This window comes from Nycticebus coucang, chromosome 19 (genome assembly GCF_027406575.1).
Source record: "Nycticebus coucang isolate mNycCou1 chromosome 19, mNycCou1.pri, whole genome shotgun sequence".
Taxonomy (NCBI): Eukaryota; Metazoa; Chordata; class Mammalia; order Primates; family Lorisidae; genus Nycticebus; species Nycticebus coucang.
The window spans coordinates 2,273,672-2,292,833 of record NC_069798.1 but is presented as its reverse complement, the minus strand read 5'-3'; the positions used below and the strand labels follow the sequence as shown (position 1 = coordinate 2,292,833).

Here is a 19,162-nt window from a genome sequence, read left to right as displayed (position 1 = left end):
CATGACAGTGGAGCTTTAATGGGGATTGCATTGAAATTATATATTGCTTTGGGTAGTATGGACATTTTAACAATGTTGATTCTTCCCAACCATGAGCATGGTATATTTTTCCATTTGTTAACATTCTCAGATATCTCTTTTCTTAGAGTTTCATGGTTCTCTTTATATAGATCTTTCACGTCCTTTGTTAGATAAACTCCCAAGTATTTCATCTTCATTGGCACTACTGTGAATGGGATAGAGTCCTTAATTGTTTTTTCAACTTGACTATTTTTGGTATATATAAAGGCTACCAATTTATGAATGTTGATTTTGTAACCTGAGACACTGCTGTATTCCTTGATCACTTCTAAGAGTTTTGTAGTAGAGTCCCTAGTATTTTCCAGATATACAATCATATCATCTGTGAAGAGCAAAAGTTTGATCTCTTCTGACCCTATGTGGATACCCTTGATCGCCTTTTCTTCCCTAATTGCGGTGGCTAAAACTTCCCTTACAATGTTAAAGAGCAATGGAGACAATGGGCAGCCTTGTCTGGTTCCTGATCTGAGTGGAAATGATTCCAATTTAACTCCATTCAATATGATATTGGCTGTGGGTTTGCTGTAGATGGTCTCTATCAGTCCCTTCTATAGAAATGTCCCTTCTATACCAATTTTCTTAAGTGTACTGATCATGAAGGGATGTTGGATGTTATCAAAAGCTTTTTCTGCATCGATTGAGAGGATCATATGGTCTTAAAAGTCAGACTCTTCATCAGTACAAAATGTTTTTTTCTATGTGTTCCATAACCAAAAATTGAATGTCTAAAAGAAACTAAGAAAGAATTCATTTAGTCTAGAACTAATATCTGTACTGAAACTGAATATTTATTCACTTCAACCTAAAATAAATACTATGTGAATATGCACCATTAAAATGGCTCCTCAGTTTTCATGTATCTGTATAAAATTCTCTTATTTGACTGAATTATGCTTTTGAAATTTCCAGGTTAATACCAGCAGTTAAGTCAACTGGATTTATAATTAGGGTGAAGAGTGTGTTGGACACCAACTTTATTTTAATTGAATTTTAGTGGTGTTAAGATTTGAATGACCATTTTTTTTAAGCACTGTGTAGACACAGCCACAAGTAGCTTTTTGGCCAAATTTTATACATGAACCAATGGAAGCCAGGCCACAGGGCCCACACACACATTCCATCTTTATACTTGCCATCACATATTATAAAAACCACATTAGGATTTCCTGAAAGAAGGAAGCAAACCTTTATCCGCCATATTGCCAGTATGATCTATCATTCATGTCCTTTCAAACTGCAAGTTCCTCATTTCTCAACAAGAAGATAAATAATACTGTACTACTTCCCAGAGGACAACAGAGAGGGAAATTCTGGCCCCGTCTTCACTTCACATTTGTATCCCCTCTTACCACTTCTGTTCTCTTTTTTCTGTAACTTTCAATTATGAGCTTTCCTCAAAGAAAAGTTCAACTAGGACAATAGATAAGTCCATAATGATGACCTAGTTTCAATAATTTTATTTACTTCCTTTCCTATGTACCTGGTAGTAGTATGTATGATGTATGTATATATGTATGTATGTTTATATGTATGTGTGCATGTATATATGTATGTATGTATGGATGGATGACGTATGCATGGATCTAGAACATTTGGAAGTTGCAAACATCATGGCACCTTATCTCTGAACAATCCACCATGTATCTTGTAACATAACGACCTCCATCTGTGTACCCACAATACCTTCATAAACATAATAGTAGTAATTTTATACTGTCGGCTAATATCCAAAGAACACTGAACTTTTCTCCCACTTAACCCCAACGTGCCTTTTAGAGATTTGCTGCTGAACCAGCACCTGATCCAGAGCTGTGCTTTGGTTCCTCAGTTCTCCTCTAAAGCAGACAGCCCTGCCTCTGCCCCCTCTGCACACACACCTCTTCCTCATGATGCTGAACTATGAAGAGACTGATCATTTGCCTTGTAGAATCTACCTTCTAGGTTTTTCTGATTGTTTTTCTTGTGAAATCATTTAAATTACTTCCTATCTTTCATATTTTCCGTAAATTGAAGTTAGGTCAAAAGCCTTCACAGTGTGATGACATGTATTTCATATACCGTGTCACACTGACAGGTGTGACATGTGGAGCTACCTGGATCAACTGGTTAAGGTGTTGGTCACCTTTGTAAACTATGATTTTTCCTCAGCAATTAGCAAACAATCAGTAAGGTTATAGTCTGTCATTGTGCAAACATCATAAAAATCTTTTAAATAAATGACTTCTTTTTTTCTTTTGAGACAGAGTTTCACTCTGTCATCCTGAGTGGAGTGCTGTGACCTCACAGCAACCTCAATGCTTGGGCCTGAGCAATCCTCTTGCCTCAGACCCCCAAGTGACTGGAACTATAGGCATGTGCCACTACATCCGCCGCTATGCCTGGCTAATTTTCCTATTTTTAGTACAGACAGGGTCTCACTCTTGCTCTGGCTGGTCTCAAACTCCTAAGCTCAGGTAATCCACCTGCCTTGGCCTTCCAGAGTGCCAGGATTACAGGCATGAGCCACCGTACTCAGCCACAAAGGAATGATTTTAGATGGTGACCATAATCAAATACTTCCTTAAGGACTGATGGTTGGTAATTTTCTGATTCGATTATTCCTTTCTCATTCACTAGCCAGCATTATCATGTAAAAAGTTTTCCTTCATTTACTGAGAAAGGCCTATAGTCCTTCAAAAAAGTCAGAGTTGGTGTAATAGGCATCTCCAAATGAAGTCAATTATTAGATCTTTCTCATTCATTCTCTCTCTCTCCCCCTCCTCACATCCCAGACTTGTGTACTTTTATTTTAAAAATTTTAAAACTAATTAGTTAGTATTTTGATGCTCAATTTGTGGTCATACATTGGTCTGATGAGAGCTCTTTCTAGCTGGATGCTTGAGACAAACATTCACCGTTATTTGGTGAGAAATGCTCTCCCTAGATGTCCTTCCTCAGCCCAGCTCCAGCATCTGCCCTGCTCGCTCCCTCCAGACAGCAGCTCCCTCTGAGGGAGCCCCCTTCAGAGCCCTTTTAGACTGTGTCATCCAATAAAATTAAAGCGCTAGACTGCCTCACCCACTCCTACCAAATCTTCGCTGAACACATCATGAAGAAGAACCCCAGCAAATTCACAATGCCAAGCCAAGGGCCAGAGGAAGTGGGGAGGAGCAACCTCTCCTTGAAAAGTCTAAAAGAGTCCTCTTACCTTGCATAGTAGTCATTGGGTGGAACTGCTTCTTGGAAGAACTGGAACTGGTATAAATAAAGTCCAATCAAGTGTCCAGCAGTGAAAATAGCCAGCAGGACACAGAGACAGCTGAACAGCAATGGGTCAAATGTCCGGCACCAAGACCACCAGGTGCACAGACCCAAAAACACAAAGAAATACACAGAGGAGGTCAAAGATGGCAACATCATACCTGAGGAAGAAGAAATGATGAACTAGAACTTCAGTGACCAGTCAGAAATTGTGTGTGCTATAAATGTGCTTGGGGTGGTTAAAAGAAAGAAAAAAGAAAACGAATTTCCTTCATATGTTTTTAGGTATCGATCAGGCTTTTGGAAATAGGAATCGTATTTTATTGACATGATCAGAATTAATGCTACATTTGTTGCAGGAAAAAGTCACACCTGGAGTGATAATTTTGTAGATACAGAGAAATAGCAGATGATAAAGAAACTTCACCAACTAATCATGTTGAGCTGAGTGACCTACTTTTCGTACCAGTAGCATTTGCGTATTTACTTGCCCATTTCCACGTTTTTACTTTCCCGCCCAGATTTCAGGAATACAGGTACCTGTAATCTATTCCAAATGTTCCTCACGTCTTCTTTAGAATGATTTTTGTTTTGTGGTTAACTGAGATTCATAAGATAGTACAACCTGTAACAGTTAAAGTCTCACTAAAATGTTGTCTTACCTAACAAAACTTGGTAATTTGTCACCAAAAGGGGAAAAGCAACATGAGGTAACTCCTAGATAGGTATTTTAAAACATTTTTATAGGGCATTTTAAAATGACTCCTCATTAAAATACCAGGTTTTGTTTCTCAAGATATTCTATTTTCTTTTCCTCTTTTTGCCCTGTTAAAAACCAGTGAAATTGTTTCATCTCTGTGGTTTGGGTGAGTCAGCTCGAATAAGCCTTCTCTCAGGAGCAGCAGTAGACTAGAGGTAAAAGATCAAGATAACATTGTTATGGAATAAGCAGTCTGTGGCCAAAATTTAAAGGAAGTGAACGTCTGTTCTGGAAGATTACAATCTAATTTAAGAAGAAAAATAGTATATCCTGGGGAGTTAAATTAAGATTGCAATTGACTCAACATAAACTGACATGCCTTCAGAAGACTCAACTATGGCTCGAGCTGGGTACACTCAGGTTGTGAATTGTAGTAGATCATCATTCCAAGACTTTAAGGTGGAGGAATAGTTGTTATTCTAATATAAACATAGAAAATGAGGTCACTTAACAGATATGGAAAAAGATTATTTTACGGAGGTTAACAGAAATCATTTAAAAATATCAAACTAGAACTGAATAGAAAAATGATTTTTTTAAATGTGGTTTACACATGTGGCAAGTTTTACAAGGTCTACGGTTCTTAATTTTGTGTCATAGAATAGACTGTTTCCTTATCTTCTCTGCAATCACTTCTTTCGTTAGTCACTAAAGTGCTACTTGTCCCGTCTTACCATGGGCAGCCTAGTCCCGGAAACACTTACCTGAGGAACCCAGTAAAATGGTCACAACAACTTTTCCGGCGGTGGTTATCATGTTGCCAATGAACTCCTTAAGCTTGGAAGCTACAGAGGCGAGCCTGCGGAATATTTTTAATTTGGTACTCTCTTCCAACTCGCCTTCCCCACTATCTCCTCCATCTAAATCCTCTTCACAGATCAGTGCCTCTTCTGAGTCTATTTTTTGTCCTCCAGTCTAAAGAAATGAAAAACAGAAACACTACAGTCCAGAACTCTTCCAACCCTCCCCGCAGATTATTACAGCTCCTAATTTATGGTTCAGTCAATGAAGTGAATTTCATAAATCAGGAAAAAAAAATCATGGAAGACTACTTCAATCTCTCTGGGTCCTGACAGTCCCCACATGAGCCCAAGTAATTTTCATCTTTCCTGAAAAAATGAACGAGAAACATCACTAATCATAAGGTCCCTAATAACATGTCATTTCACCTGTATGTGCTTCTTTTTTTTTCTATAGGCAAAGGAGAAACTGTCTGAAACATCTATGAGCAATCTTAGCTTATCCCTAGTAGTGTAGTGGTCAGAAAAAAAAAAAAAATCTTAGCTTAGATCAATCTGGATTTGGGTCTTCAAATTTATAGCGTTTGCCTCCAAGGTAATAGGAAGTTTGATAAAACTATCCCTGTCTTTAAATGAAAGCATGAGTCCAACCAGTGCTTAGGAAATCCCTTTTCTTTCTGAAGGTTATCTTTGTTCACTATCTGAGTTTCCTGACCATGGGAGGATGAGCAGTCTTGAACTTCTTGGCTAAATACACGGTTGCTTCCTATCTTATTTTTTAGAGAATGACATATGGTTCGATACTGGGAAACTCAGAACCTCAGTACAATTTTAAGTATAGAGCACAAACAAATTTTAAAGTATTATTTTAAACTGGATATGCTGAGATGATTTTTTGTTTTGCTCTTAAAAAATAAGTAATGGAACATAATTTTGGCTAATCAAAATCTTTCCCTAAAAGGGTCAGGAGGTATTTTATAAGGAATTATAAATATAAGCCATAATTTTAAGACCATTTGAGATACACGAAGCTATATGCTGGCATTTGCCCCCTGAGATGACAAACCACATCTTCAGCCCAAGGAAACAGACCCAGTTCAGACATCTGGTTAAGACAAAAAGAGTGCAGCTCGGCCTCTCCATTTTCCCATTTTACCTTTTTTTTTTTTTTTTTTTTGTAGAGACAGAGTCTCACTTTATGGCCCTCGGTAGAGTGCCGTGGCATCACACAGCTCACAGGAACCTCCAACTCCTGGGCTTAAGCGATTCTCCTGCCTCAGCCTCCCGAGTAGCTGGGACTACAGGTGCCCGCCACAACGCCCGGCTATTTTTTGGTTGCAGTTCAGCTGGGGCCGGGTTTGAACCCGCCACCCTCGGTATATGGGGCTAGCGCCTTACTGACTGAGCCACAGGCGCTGCCCCATTTTCCCATTTTAAAGGTTCATTCTCGATACATGTAGTTTAGATATTTACATAATATTCACTTGTGTGGCCTCCTACTATCGCCAAGTTCACTGGAGGAAAGCAGGCCCAAGAGAAATGGTGCCAGCTCAATGTAAGTGCTGAATGACCTTGAGGACAGAGACCCTCTGTGTGCCAAGACAGGTGACTTGAGTTCGTTACTGTTGGCCCAGGATACAGGCTGTATCCCCTCTGATCTCCACCCAAGTACAGACACACACACACAAACACACACACAGATTTAACCCTGGGCTGATTCAAGTTAGAGTCTACTCTATTCTAACATGACATGTTTATATTTTTTTCCTGAAGCCAAAGAAATACCTCATGGTTATTCATTAAGATTTTTCTCTCCAATAAATAAATAAATAATAAATAATTTTTTTCCATCCATACAGGGCCTAGTGTGTCCTAGTATTTCTAGGAAAAGATACAGCAATAAACACATAAACAAATAAAAAAATAAGAAGCTAAATATCTTGAAGTAATAAATGCTATTCAGAGACATCAAATAGAGAGAGACAGGATTGTGACTGACTGGGTGGCTAACTTTAGATTTGGAATCAGGGAGAGCCTCTCTGAGGAGGTGGCATTCATCTACGCCCTGAAAGTCACCAAATTTCCTAGCAAAGAGCATCCCAGATGAGAAGGAAAAGCGTCCCCAGGCCCATGGCCGTTCCCACTCCCCTAGAGGACAAGTCCTACCTCCTTGTCCTCCTTATTCTCAGCAGATGACCTTTCTCACTCCCTGCTGGGGAGGGGAGCAGCAGACTCTGGCCAGTACCTCAGACCACTGCCCTGCAGCCTGCGTGTGATGTAAGCACTCTGCCTTCCTTTAGCAACTGCGCTGCTCTAGCCATGGTCACTAGATCCCCTCTGCTCAGGACACCAGGAAAGAACCGGCCAGCCGTTCTCCCCTCTCTCCCACATCACAGTGTGCCCTCTTTCTCCAAGATACCCTCATCAACATACATGTCTGGCTATCTCACCTTAGAAAAATATACACTTTCAAACCATAGTGGCCTCCCTCTCCAAGAGAAACTCTCAGGAAGAACTGGCTAGGCTAACAGCTCCATTTAAAGACAAAATGGTCCCATATTTAATTTCTCTTGTACCTACTCTAATCAGACTTAATGAGCTATAGACATGATCTACATTACAAGATAATTCTAGTTGTCTCTGCCTGGGACAGAGGAGAGGGTGGTCCCAGGAGGGAGGTGGTGGGGCAGATGTGAAGATCCTGTCTTTGGAGTATGTTTTGCAGGTCAAGTCAGCAGAATCAGCTGGCAGATTTGATAGAGGAGAATCAAATGTTATTCCTATATTTTTGTCTCTATTGACATGACAAGGACAGACAGGAGGGAAGAAGGTTGGGGACTGAGGGCCAATATTCCTGTTTTGAAAATTTCGCTCTGAGATCCCCAGGCATCTTGTTGGAGGTACAGAGGAGGCAGCATGGCTCTGGAGAGGGCTGCTTGCAATGTGCTGGCCTATGATGGCTCTGGGGTCAGAGTGTAATGAGATTGCCTGGAGACGACACGGAGCTGACTCACCTCTCAGGACCTGCCACCCAGAAACAGGCGGCCTTTCTGGCTTATCCTTGTCTTTTTGTCTGTCAGCACCTCATGCAGGAAGCTACTTGGAGAACCCAGAACCCACAGACATTTTTGCCTTGTGGTTCCTGCCCTATAAGACGCCTTCCCCAGCTCCACAGGCACGAATCCTGTGGCAGCTCTCCCACTCATTCAGCTGCTCGGCTGTCCCTGCAGGCAGAACGGCTGTGGGAATCACTAGCGGGGTCGCTGCGAGGACACCCACACTGCCGTCCACACGCAAGTGGCTGCTTCTTGGGTGTCTGCTGCTTCTATCCCCCCATGACAGGCCAGCAACATACTAAAAAAATCTCCCTCTAGGAAGGAAGAACACTTGAAAAAGTAGAAAAGGAAAGAACATAGCTAGGGCTGCATGGGTCACAGTCAGAAACACACTTGTAACTTTCATAATAAATGCCTTCTTATTCAATTATGAAATTGCTACCGCTGTAGATTAAATCAAATAGAAATCTCTGATCAAGCTGCCTTTGTGAGGTTAAATTAATATATTTCCCTGAACTCTCTAGGTAGGACTGGGCTCCCTGCGACTTTTATAAACATACCACTGTACTTGAGGTTTTTTCAGGATTTTTATAGTGAAATCCCGGGGTGGGATGGGGTGGGTGGGTGTCTCAGTTGGAAACGCTGTTTAAACCTGTCAAGCTGAGAGTTAAGAGCAAGATGCTTAAACCCTGTGAGTCCCTCCTGCCCTGGCAGGTCAGGGCCAGAACTGCCATTAGTCACGTCAGGATAGCTTATTAACAAGCAGGCTTTTTTCCCTAAATGATTCGTCTGCTCAAGTATAAACACGGATGCTCTGGAAGAACATGGACTCACTCGCACACCATGTTTACTAACAAGCAGCCTTACTTGCTGGAGCTATAATCTGTCCCTGTGCTGGAATCCAGCTTGAATTTGGCCTTAAAGCTAAGAAGAAAGAGCTGTAGATGAAAATTTAATTCTTTCCCCTGGTTCCTGAGCAGTCTCAGAAAATGAAGACAAATAAACCCTTTAAAAAGTCAAAGAAATCATGACACAGAATTATTGACCATGTCCAAATCTAAAATGTATTTAAAGACTTTTGTCCTTTACTTTCTTTAAAGTACCTGATTTCAACAGGAAATTCTGTCATTGGCAACAACCTGGATGAACCTAGAGGAGAAGGTGCAAATTACAATGAGCCAGGCCCAGAAAGACAGAGGCTGCATGATCTCATTTACGCACGGAATCTAAAGAAGCCCAACTCATAGAATTAAAGAGTATAATGACGGTCACCAGGTGCTGGGGTCGGGGTGGACAACAGAGTTTGAGTCATTTCAGAGGATCTATTGCACGGCATGGTGACTATAATTCATAATAATGTATTAAATATTTCAAAACAGCTAAAAGAGATGATTTTAGATGTTCTCAACACAAATGGATGAGTATTTGAGGTGATAAATATGCATTCTAAATTTGGTACAATGTACAATGCATCAGAGCAAGACAGATTCCTTTGGTCCATTAGAAGATGAAAGCCCCAAATATACAGTCCTGTTTTTTGGTGGAAGGTTTCCTTTTTTTTCCTGGTTCTTTTTGTTGTTGTTGTTGGATTGGGCTATTAGCCACTGTCCACTGAGTGTCATTTGAAGACCTTTTGATTCTTTTTCTTGGTGTGACTGGTCAGGAAGAAGACACTGCGGCACAGTATAAAAAGAAATCAATTCTTATTCCCTTTCCCATACAAAGTAAACTATACCCCCCACTTTGTTCCCTTCAGAGAATAATTGATCTTTTCATTTATGCTACATCTCTATGGTGAATCTGCCATCATGAGGATTAGCAAGCATGGATGATGATCCCTTGCTTTCCAGAGGTGGTGGTTTTACCCCTCGGGCCACAGGCAGATAGGAGAGCTATGGACGCCAGTGTTCTTTCGAGTCACAATGCATGTGGCTGTCAAATTGGTTTGGGAACAACTAGAAACTTCATGTGGTTCTAGAGTAAAATAGGCACTATTCTGCCAGTCCTTGGTCTTAACATTCTTAGGATAGTGGAATTTTTGAGGTAGACTTTACATTTTAATTGATCTACTTATAATTCATTGATTCTGATGTTCTAAAACTAGCTGCATTTTGGACAAAAGTTTACATTGTTATTTCTTAAGCTTTAAGAAATTAGCATATGCTTTTGTGCTAGGAAATAAAGGTTCTGAACTGAGTGAGAAGTTTGACGACAGCAGCTTGACTAGGGCCTTAGTGCTTCTGGCAGATTCAGGAGTGGGCCTGCCTCCTTCACGCACTGGACACACAACCCCCAGGGACACAGCCGCCCAGGAGCCGAGTCTGCGGGGCTGCCCCGCACCTCTCACCACTGTCTGTGCAGCTCGTTCCGGGATTGTCCTCGGGTGTTGCACAAGTAACCATTGAAGTTCAAATGTAAATGTCCAAAGAAATGAGTCTTTAATTTCTTTGTTCATATTGCACATTTAAGTTAGGATGGGAGACAGCTAACCTAACATCATGAATATTGCAAACATTTTCTACAGTAAGAAAACAGGGGAAGGCCAGAAAGGCATGAAGTGTTTGGCTTTACATATGCTTTTTCTCATAATTGTTTTTGAAGTTTGCTTATTGGCTTAATACCTTACTAGTACTTTTGAAACATCATCTTTGTTAAGTACTGACTTATTCTAGATCTGTGTACAATTCTGACTCTTAATTTTGTTGGAGTTAATGAAAATTTAAAACAATCTTATGTCAGAATAAAATGGTTAATCAAATGGAATTGTAGTTCATGTATTAGCTCATGTAAATAAAATTCTGTTAAGCTCTTTTGTCTAATCAAAATGGGGGGTATAGTTTAGTTTGGATGAGAAAGGGAATAAGAATTGATTTCTTTTTATACTATGCCTATTTCCAAAACAAGATTTGAAGTGGCTTTTTACATTATGCTGTAGTGTTCATGGAAGATACTTCATCCTAAAACAATTCAGATTTGCTTGGGAGCAAGTTTTAGTCTGAAAAAGGTGAAGATATTTATGCTGGGTCACGTTAAACAAATTATTTTTATTAGGGACCTACAAAAGGTAGACAAAATCGATGAAATGCTTCACTAAAAACATGATGTTCAATGAGAAAACTGGACTTTAATCATTCTCATGTGATATGATTTAACTTTAATTTTTGCCTAAATTATAGCATTATATTATTGCTTTACCTTATAGGGCATTTTAATGCTTACAGAAAGACTGTATAAGTAAACCCTTCAAGTGAAATTCTGTCAATTGTAGCATAAAGTTCTTGGTGCTTTTTTGGGGTTAAATGTCAGACATTTAGTGAGAGCAGGAAAGGAACGTGAAAGTACCTGCTGAGTTCCCCTGTTCTAAGGACTGACCTACACAGGGCAGGCAAGTCTGTTGACTTTCTGGATTTATTACATCGTAGTTGAACAGTAGCTTTTCTTTGTCCCTTAGTGGCAACGAAAGGATAAAAACTGGTTTTGTTTACCTGTATTGGGTGTGACTATAAAAAAGGATTTTCAGAAATTAAAAAAAAGCACACTGTACTCCATAAATGTATGTAATTATTACATGTCAGTTAAAAATAAAATACTGAAAAATAAATAAATGAAAGCTTCTAATTTCAAAACCTGATTAATATGCACTGGAGTAGCACCTCTCATTCCCTGTGTTGAAGCTCCAAGTGCTGGGGAGTCAACTTCATAGGAGGTTGAGGTCCGCTCTATGAAGATTCTCTTGAGTCCCCTGGGCTAGGTTAGGGCTCTGAGCACAAAGCAGCCTCAGCATCTCGGCCAACAATGGCCTCTCTTTCAACAGCGCCCCTGGTCTCATTAAGCCATGGTGTTAGTTAGGCATCATTTCCACTCAATTTTAGATAGAGAAGACAAAACAAATTACTCAGTCATATCCAAACATCCACATCTCCTTACCCTCAAGCAGTGTTAAGATTCAGCTGGGTTGGAATAAATCCCAGGGATCACCTGGGGAACTTTAAGAGGCTAGATTACCAGGCTTAACCTTAAACCCACTAAATCAGAAATTATGAAAGTAAGATCCAGGAATCAGCATTATTAAAGAGCTCCCTGATACTATTCTAAAGCAGCCACTCTAGAATCCAATAGGTAAATGAATTCTCCATAGGGATTCAGCTGAAGAGGCATAATCTGAAAATATTTTGTTTCAAACATAACCTAGCAGACTCTTATATTTGGAAAATGATTATCTGAAGTAATTTATCTCTGGAACCTCCTTTAGGTTTCACTAAAGCTTCAGATCTCAGAGCCTTTTGGACAGATGATTCCATTCTTTCCTTCATTGTTAAAACCAAGCTTTTAAAAACATTTCCATGGGAGTGTATCTGAATCATGTATAAAAAGCCAGAAGATCTGGGAGGCAAAGGGAAAACTTTTCTAAAGTGTCACCAGTTGTTTATTCATTGTTTATTATTAAAAGTTAACAATTTATCTTAACAGAATGGGTTCATCTCAACAGAAGAGTCCAAGGAAGGAAAAGGTAAGTGTTGTGACACTGCAGAAGATGAACTTCACCCCAGTGTTTCCTGTAGAAGTAGGAAGCGAGAGAAAGAAAGACAGACCTATTGAACGCCATCATGTGTGTTACACACACCTAACGTGATGGTGTTAGGATAAGCAAATATTTTATTCTGTTGCTAGACTTGGTTTTTGAACATTATTTTTCCTAACTTTTAAATGACACGTTTATTAAAAACTTACGCTTTCATAATTTCACACTTTGTGAAATAGCTTAAACACACATAACTATGACCATTCTTGGAAACACAGTGGTACAAAGCAGCATCACAAACTGTAACAGAATGAACAAAAGATAAGACCAGGAGTCAGGAACCTGTAGCCTGAAGACCTCCTGTGGCCATCTAGGTCCTTAAGCGTAACCTTTTGACCGAATCCAAATTTTACAGAGCAAATCCTTTTATTTTTATTAATACATTTTTGTTCATATTTTTATTTTTAAAATGAATGTCTTTAGACCAGGCACAGGGGCTCATACCTACAATCCTACCACCCTGGGAGCCTGAGGCAAGAAGATCACTTGAACTCAAGAGTATGAGACCAGCCTGAGCAAGAGCAATACCCCCATCTCTACTAAAAAATAGAAAAATTATCTGGGTTTGGTGGCAGGGACCTGTAGTCCCAGCTACTTGGGAAGCTGCGATAGGATGATTGCTTGAACCCAAGAGGTGGCTAGGCTGACACTGTGAGCTAGGCTGACACTGGCATTCTAGCCTGGGCCAACAGAGTGAGACTCTGCCTCAAAAAAAACAAACAAACAAAAAAAAAACAGAATGTATTTAAAATATCAAAGAATAAAATAAGTTTCAGTGGGCCAGGAGCCAGGAGCAGTGGCGGCCAGGTGTGGCAGGCACTTGTAGTCCCGGCTACTTGGAAGGCTGAGGCAGGTAAATTGTTAGAACTCAGGAGAATGAGTTTGCGGTGAGCTAGGCTAACACCACAACACTCTAACCTGGGCAACAGAGTGAGACTCTGTCTCAAAAGAAAAAAAGGTTTCAGTGTGAAATAATACTCCCAGCCTGACTGGCACAATCAGAACATTAGTAAGCTGTAAGGGCTAACCTGACAGCTGCTAAGCTTGCTCACAATTTAGTTCTAACTTCCCCCACTGGACTGGAGCCACTACTGCACAGGCTGGCTGGCGAGAGTTTATGGGTGTGGCGGACATAGGTCTGTTATCAGCTTTCGACAACAGTGCACTGTGTTTCTATTTTAAGTGGAATTTGTGAATAGGTGCACTGCTCAATAGTTTTTAAAATTTTTACTATCTTAGACTTTCACTTATTTTTTTTTTTTTTAAGTTTCAGACTGATATGGGGGTACATACGATTAGGTTACAGTTTCCGCTTGTCAGGTTAAAGTCCAAGTTGTAGGTATGTTCTTTACCCAGGATGTGTGCAATATACCCATGCAATGTACTCACTGGGTGGAAATTTACCCAACCCCCTCACTCCCTTCCCCCATTTGAATTTCATTGAGCTTTTCTTTCATGTGAGCATGTAGTTGTTAATTTACTAGTTCCAATTTAGTACTGAGTACATGTGATATTTGTTTTTCCATTCTTGTGATGCTTTGTTTACAGGAATGGCCTCCTATTCCATCCAGATTGTTACAAAAGATTCAAGATCTCCATCTTTTTAATAGCTGAATAGTGTTCCATGGTATACATATACCACAATCTATTAATCAATTCAGGTGTTGAAGGGCACCTAGATTGTTTCCGCATCTTTGCATTTGTAAATTATGTTGCTTTAACATTCGAGCAAGTGATAGGATATATTTTTTTCTTTTGGGTAAATATCTGGTAGTGGGATTACAGAAATAAATGCTAGGTCTACATTTAGTTCTCTGAGGTACCTCCATACTCCTTTCCATAGAAGCTGTACTAGTTTGAGTCCAACCAACAGTGTATGAGTGGGCCTTTCTGTCTGCACCCAGGCCAGCATTCCTTGCTTTGGAAACATAGGATGTTGGCCAGTCTCATGGGGGTCAGACGATAATCTCAATGTGGTTTTGATTTACATTTCTCTGATAATTGGGGACAAGGAGCATTTTCTCATGTGTTTAACCCTTAGTTTATCAGCATAAGAAAATATCTTTCATGTCTCTTGCCCAGTTTTTAATGGGGCTGGTTGATCTTTTCTTGTAGATGTGCGTCAGTTCTTTGTAGATTCTAGTATTAGCCCTGTGTTGGATGTGTAGCATACAAATATCTTCTCCCATTCTGAAGGCTATCTCTTTGCTTTGTTGATTATGTCTTTAGACGTGCAGAAACTTTTAAACCTCATCAGGTCCCATTTATTCATTTTTGTTGTTGCTGCAATTGCCATTGGGGTCTTCTTCATAAATTCCATCTGTAGATGGATCATTTTTTTTCTACATTTCCTTCTAGAATTTTTATAGTGTCATGTCTTGACAAAATTCAGCACCCTTTTATAATAAGAACACTCAAGAAAATTGGCACAGATGGGACAATTAATAGAAGGCATCTTAAATTAATAGAAGCCATCTATGACAAACCCATAGCCAACATCATATTGAATGGAGAAAAACTGAAAGCATCCCCACTTAGAACTAGAACCAGGAAAGCATGTCCACTATCACCACTAGTATTCAACATAATTCTGGAAGTCGTAGCCAAAGCAATCAGAGTAGAGAAGGATATCAAGGTTATTCAAATAAGGATGGAGGAGATCGAACTACTGTTCTTTGATGATGACATGATCTTATGCCTAGAAAATGCCAGGGACTTAAGCAAGAGACTCCTGAAATCCATGCACACAATTCAGTAGCCTTCCTATATGCCCATAACGGTCAAGCTAAGAATCAAAGACAAAATGCCCATTCACAGGAGCATCGAAGAAAATGTAATTGGAATATATTTAACAAAGGATATAAAGAATCTCTGTAGAGAGAACTATAAAACACTAAGAAAATAAATTGCAAAGGATGTTAACAGATGGAAAATCCTATCATGCTCCTGGCTCTGAAGAGTCAATATTGTCAAAATACGTATACTACCCAAAGACAGCTACAGATTTAATGGAATCCTCATTAAAATACCAACATCATACTTTGCAGATCTTGAAAAAATAGCTCTATTCTTCACATGGAATCAGAAAAAAAACAAATAGCCAACACAATTCTACAAAATAGAACTAATCTGGAGGCATCACTTTACCTGACTCAAGGCTATAGTGATCAAAATCAGCAGGTATTGGCATAAAAATAGAAACACAGACCCACAGAACAGAACAGAAAATGAAACCAGCCTCATATTGTCATGTGATCTTTGATAAAGCAAACAACACCATGCACTAGGAGGACTGGAAAGCCACATGTAAGAGAGTTCAAACCCAGCCCCGGCCAAAAACTGCAAAAAAAAATCAGACTGATTGCAGACAGAATCTGAGGGTTGAATCCATAGGCCTTGTTGATGGTAAGAGATAAGCAGCCCAAGGAATCCAGTGGTACACCAGGGATTCCGGCTTGAGCAACTGCATGTTGCTTAGAGTTTGTACTAACTTTAACAGGGAAGTCAGTGAAAAGAATAAGTGGAGGTAGAGATGGGAGCTTTATCACCTGCTCCCACACACCTGATCAACATTTGAAAAACAATATGTAAATTACATTAAGTTGGTGACAATTCCATTACAGGGATATTTACAATTTAAGGGAAGAGAGAAGGCACAAAGGAATGCCTGGAATTCTTTGAATGAGACAGCTTCTCTGGAGTTAGGGCAGATAGCATGGGTGGGAAGCACACTGTGGTTCCTCTTATCTCAACCCTGACTGCCCCCCTGACGCCCAAGAAATGACCCAAGGGCTCTATAATTTCTTCATACAAGTTTCCTATGTGGATGTTTTGTGGCTATTTACAATTCAAATGCCTGAAATCACCTATCAAATATTCCATAAACAGAATAAAATATTCTTAAGAATTTCCAAAAATAAGGATTTAAAAATATCATCAAAGGTAAAAGGCTCTTTTAGAGCTTTAAGTCCTTAAAAATGGTAGACAACAGGTACATGACACATTCCGAGGTACATTATGACAGGAAGCTTTGCCCAGTTTCTCTGAGTGACCTTGAGGAACAGGGGTGACTGGGCCTCTGTGACAACCACAGGAGGGTTCCATTTACCACAGTCATGTTCTGTGAGACTGCAGGGTGACCAGGCAGCTGTCCAGATTCTTACTATTCTGAATTGTTCCATGTTTCACAGACCATGTCTGTGTGCCTATCTAAAGAAATCAGTTCTAGGAAACTTAAAACAGACAACTTTGGACTAAATATCAGGGGAGAACCAAGCCAACACTGAAAGCCTAATTAAAGGTGAATACTTCTGCACTGCTGGTGGAAATGCAAGCTAGTCTGTTCCTTTTGGAAGGAAGTTTGGAGAACACTCAGGGATCTAAATGTAGACCTGCCATTTGATCCTGCAATTCCTCTTCTAGGTGTATATCCAAAGGACCAAAAATCATTTGGCAATAAAGATATTTGCACCAGATTGTTCATTGCAGCTCACTTCATAATTGCCAAGTCATGGAAGAAGCCCAAGTGCCCATAGGCCCATAAATGGATTAATAAATTGTGGTATATGTATACCATGGAATATTATGCAGCAGTAAAAAAAAAATGGAGACTTTACATCTTTTATGTTTACATGGATGGAGCTGGAAAATATTCTTCTTAGTAAAGTATCTCAGGAATGGGAAAAAAGTATCCAATCTACTCAGTAGTACTGTGAAACCAATTTATAATCACTCACACTCGTATACGAAAAATGAAACACAACTTTAGTCTATGATGAAGGAGGGGAGGGGAGGGTGAGGGATGGGGAGGGGGTGGGAGGGATAGTAGGGGGACCACAACTATGGAGCACATTGCAAGTACAAGTTGGTTCTATCATGTGTAGAACACAATTGTCCTAATGCTGTAATTGGGTAAATGAGATGAAAGCTATGCTGATTAGTATGATGTAAGCACTCCAATTTGTACAAATAATCAACACAAACGTATTTATGATCTATGATATACAAAAAACTTAATAATAAAAAAAAAAGGTGACATTACAAAGATTGATTTCTCCCATTCTTTGTTTCTTGTCATTAAAAAATATGGTCTTGGGCATTTCATGTGCCAGAACACAGAAGTCATGACAGCATAATGGACATTAGGTATCAGAAAGCAGGCACAATCTTTGAGGTTGAGAATGAATTTCCAAATAACATTAGTAGTAATTAACATTGCATCTCTGAATCTTTAGCAGATGGTGGGGGATAACTTATGTTAGAATATTCTTTTTATTCTTCATATTTGATTTGTCTACTAGGAAGATGCCTCTTTACACAGACCAAGTCATGACTACAATTCCTATTTGAATAAATATTTAATTTATAAGAAATTTAATGATACATTAAGATACTATTTCTTCTTCCAGAAAATAAGGCCTCACGCTGGGCACAATGGCTTACATCTGTGATCTTGGCTCACATCTGTGATCTTAGCACTTTTGGGAGGCTGAAGTGGGAGGATCACTTCAGCTCAGGAGAGTGAGACCAGTCTGAGTAAGAGGAAGACTCCATCTCTACCACAAACAGAAAAATCAGCCAGATGGCATTGTGGGCACCTGTAGTCCCAGCTACTAAGGAGGCTGAGGCAGGAGGGTTGCTTAAACCCAGGAGTTTGAGGTTGCTGTGAGCTAGGATGATGCCATGGCACTCTAGCCTGGGCAACAGAGTGAGACAGGGAGGTGAGGGGTGGCGAGGGAAGGGAATAAAAAGTCTTAAATCTCACAAAATAGCTAAAAGGAGTTATAAGTATTACATTATACAGGATAATAACAGTTTGATGAAATTATATATTGTTTTATTATATAGATAATCCTTTTCTACACAATTTAATTTTCATAAAATACTGTGGCTCAAAGGAGTAGAGCGCTGGCCCCATATGCTGGAAGCAGTGGTTTCAAACCCAGCCCCGGCCAAAAACTGCAAAAAAAAAAAAAAAAAAAAAATTTCAGAATAGGAATTGTGAACTAAAAGAAACTCTTAATTCCTTCAGCTGACTGAATGAACTCAGTTGGAGCCAGGACGCTAGGTCGCCGGCCCCAGTCCATGAAACTGCCAGGATGCAGACTGCGGTACAGGCTCATTAGGGGTACAGCTCCCCATAAGGGCCGGGGAGCCCGTTGTCTCAGTCAGGTAAGGCTCCCCATCAGGAGGAGCCAGTTGTCTCAGTCAGATCAGTGGTGCCAGAGCATCTCAAAGGTGCAGCAGTCAGTCTTGGTAGGAGCCTCCACTAACTTCTCCCATGGCTATTTATAGAAGTGATCCCATGGATATTTACACCACAGGTGTGGAGACTGCCAAGCAATGATGTATGTGCTCCTGCGCTCTCGTACTTTTTAATAAGAGGCCAATCCCTTCCCCATTCCCTTATTACCAAGGTGTTTATTTTCAGGGGTCTCCTACAGGACTCCCTCTTGGTCAAGAAGTACCTTAAAGCTGGGTTGCTGGCCCTGAAAAGGGCGCAGGGTCAGACCTGCATGTCACTTCCCTTGCCTTCCTGGAGAGGTCCTTTAACAGGCCTAAGGCTATACAAGAAAAAGTTTAAACCACCTCTGCAGGCTATTGATTTAATCAGCACTCACTTGAGTTTTGGTAAATGTCTGGTGGTGGCTTATCTTTGATTAACAGATATCTTTACCTTAAGTTAAACCATTTCAATCCTTTA

The 19,162-nt window shown here is 39.9% G+C and overlaps 1 protein-coding gene across 3 annotated transcripts in view; it reads right to left on the bottom strand.

Annotated features, from left to right (window-relative positions):
• PIEZO2 (piezo type mechanosensitive ion channel component 2) overlaps positions 1 to 19,162 on the bottom strand; it is a 459,894-nt gene that overhangs the window by 183,848 nt on the left and 256,884 nt on the right. For all 3 annotated transcript variants that reach the window (XM_053571827.1, XM_053571828.1, XM_053571829.1), the window contains exons 6-7: positions 4,786 to 4,996; positions 3,269 to 3,482 (exon numbers count right to left, since the gene is read on the bottom strand). In XM_053571827.1, the coding sequence (XP_053427802.1) occupies positions 3,269 to 3,482; positions 4,786 to 4,996 (425 nt within the window). The remainder of the gene's footprint in view (positions 1 to 3,268; positions 3,483 to 4,785; positions 4,997 to 19,162) is intronic.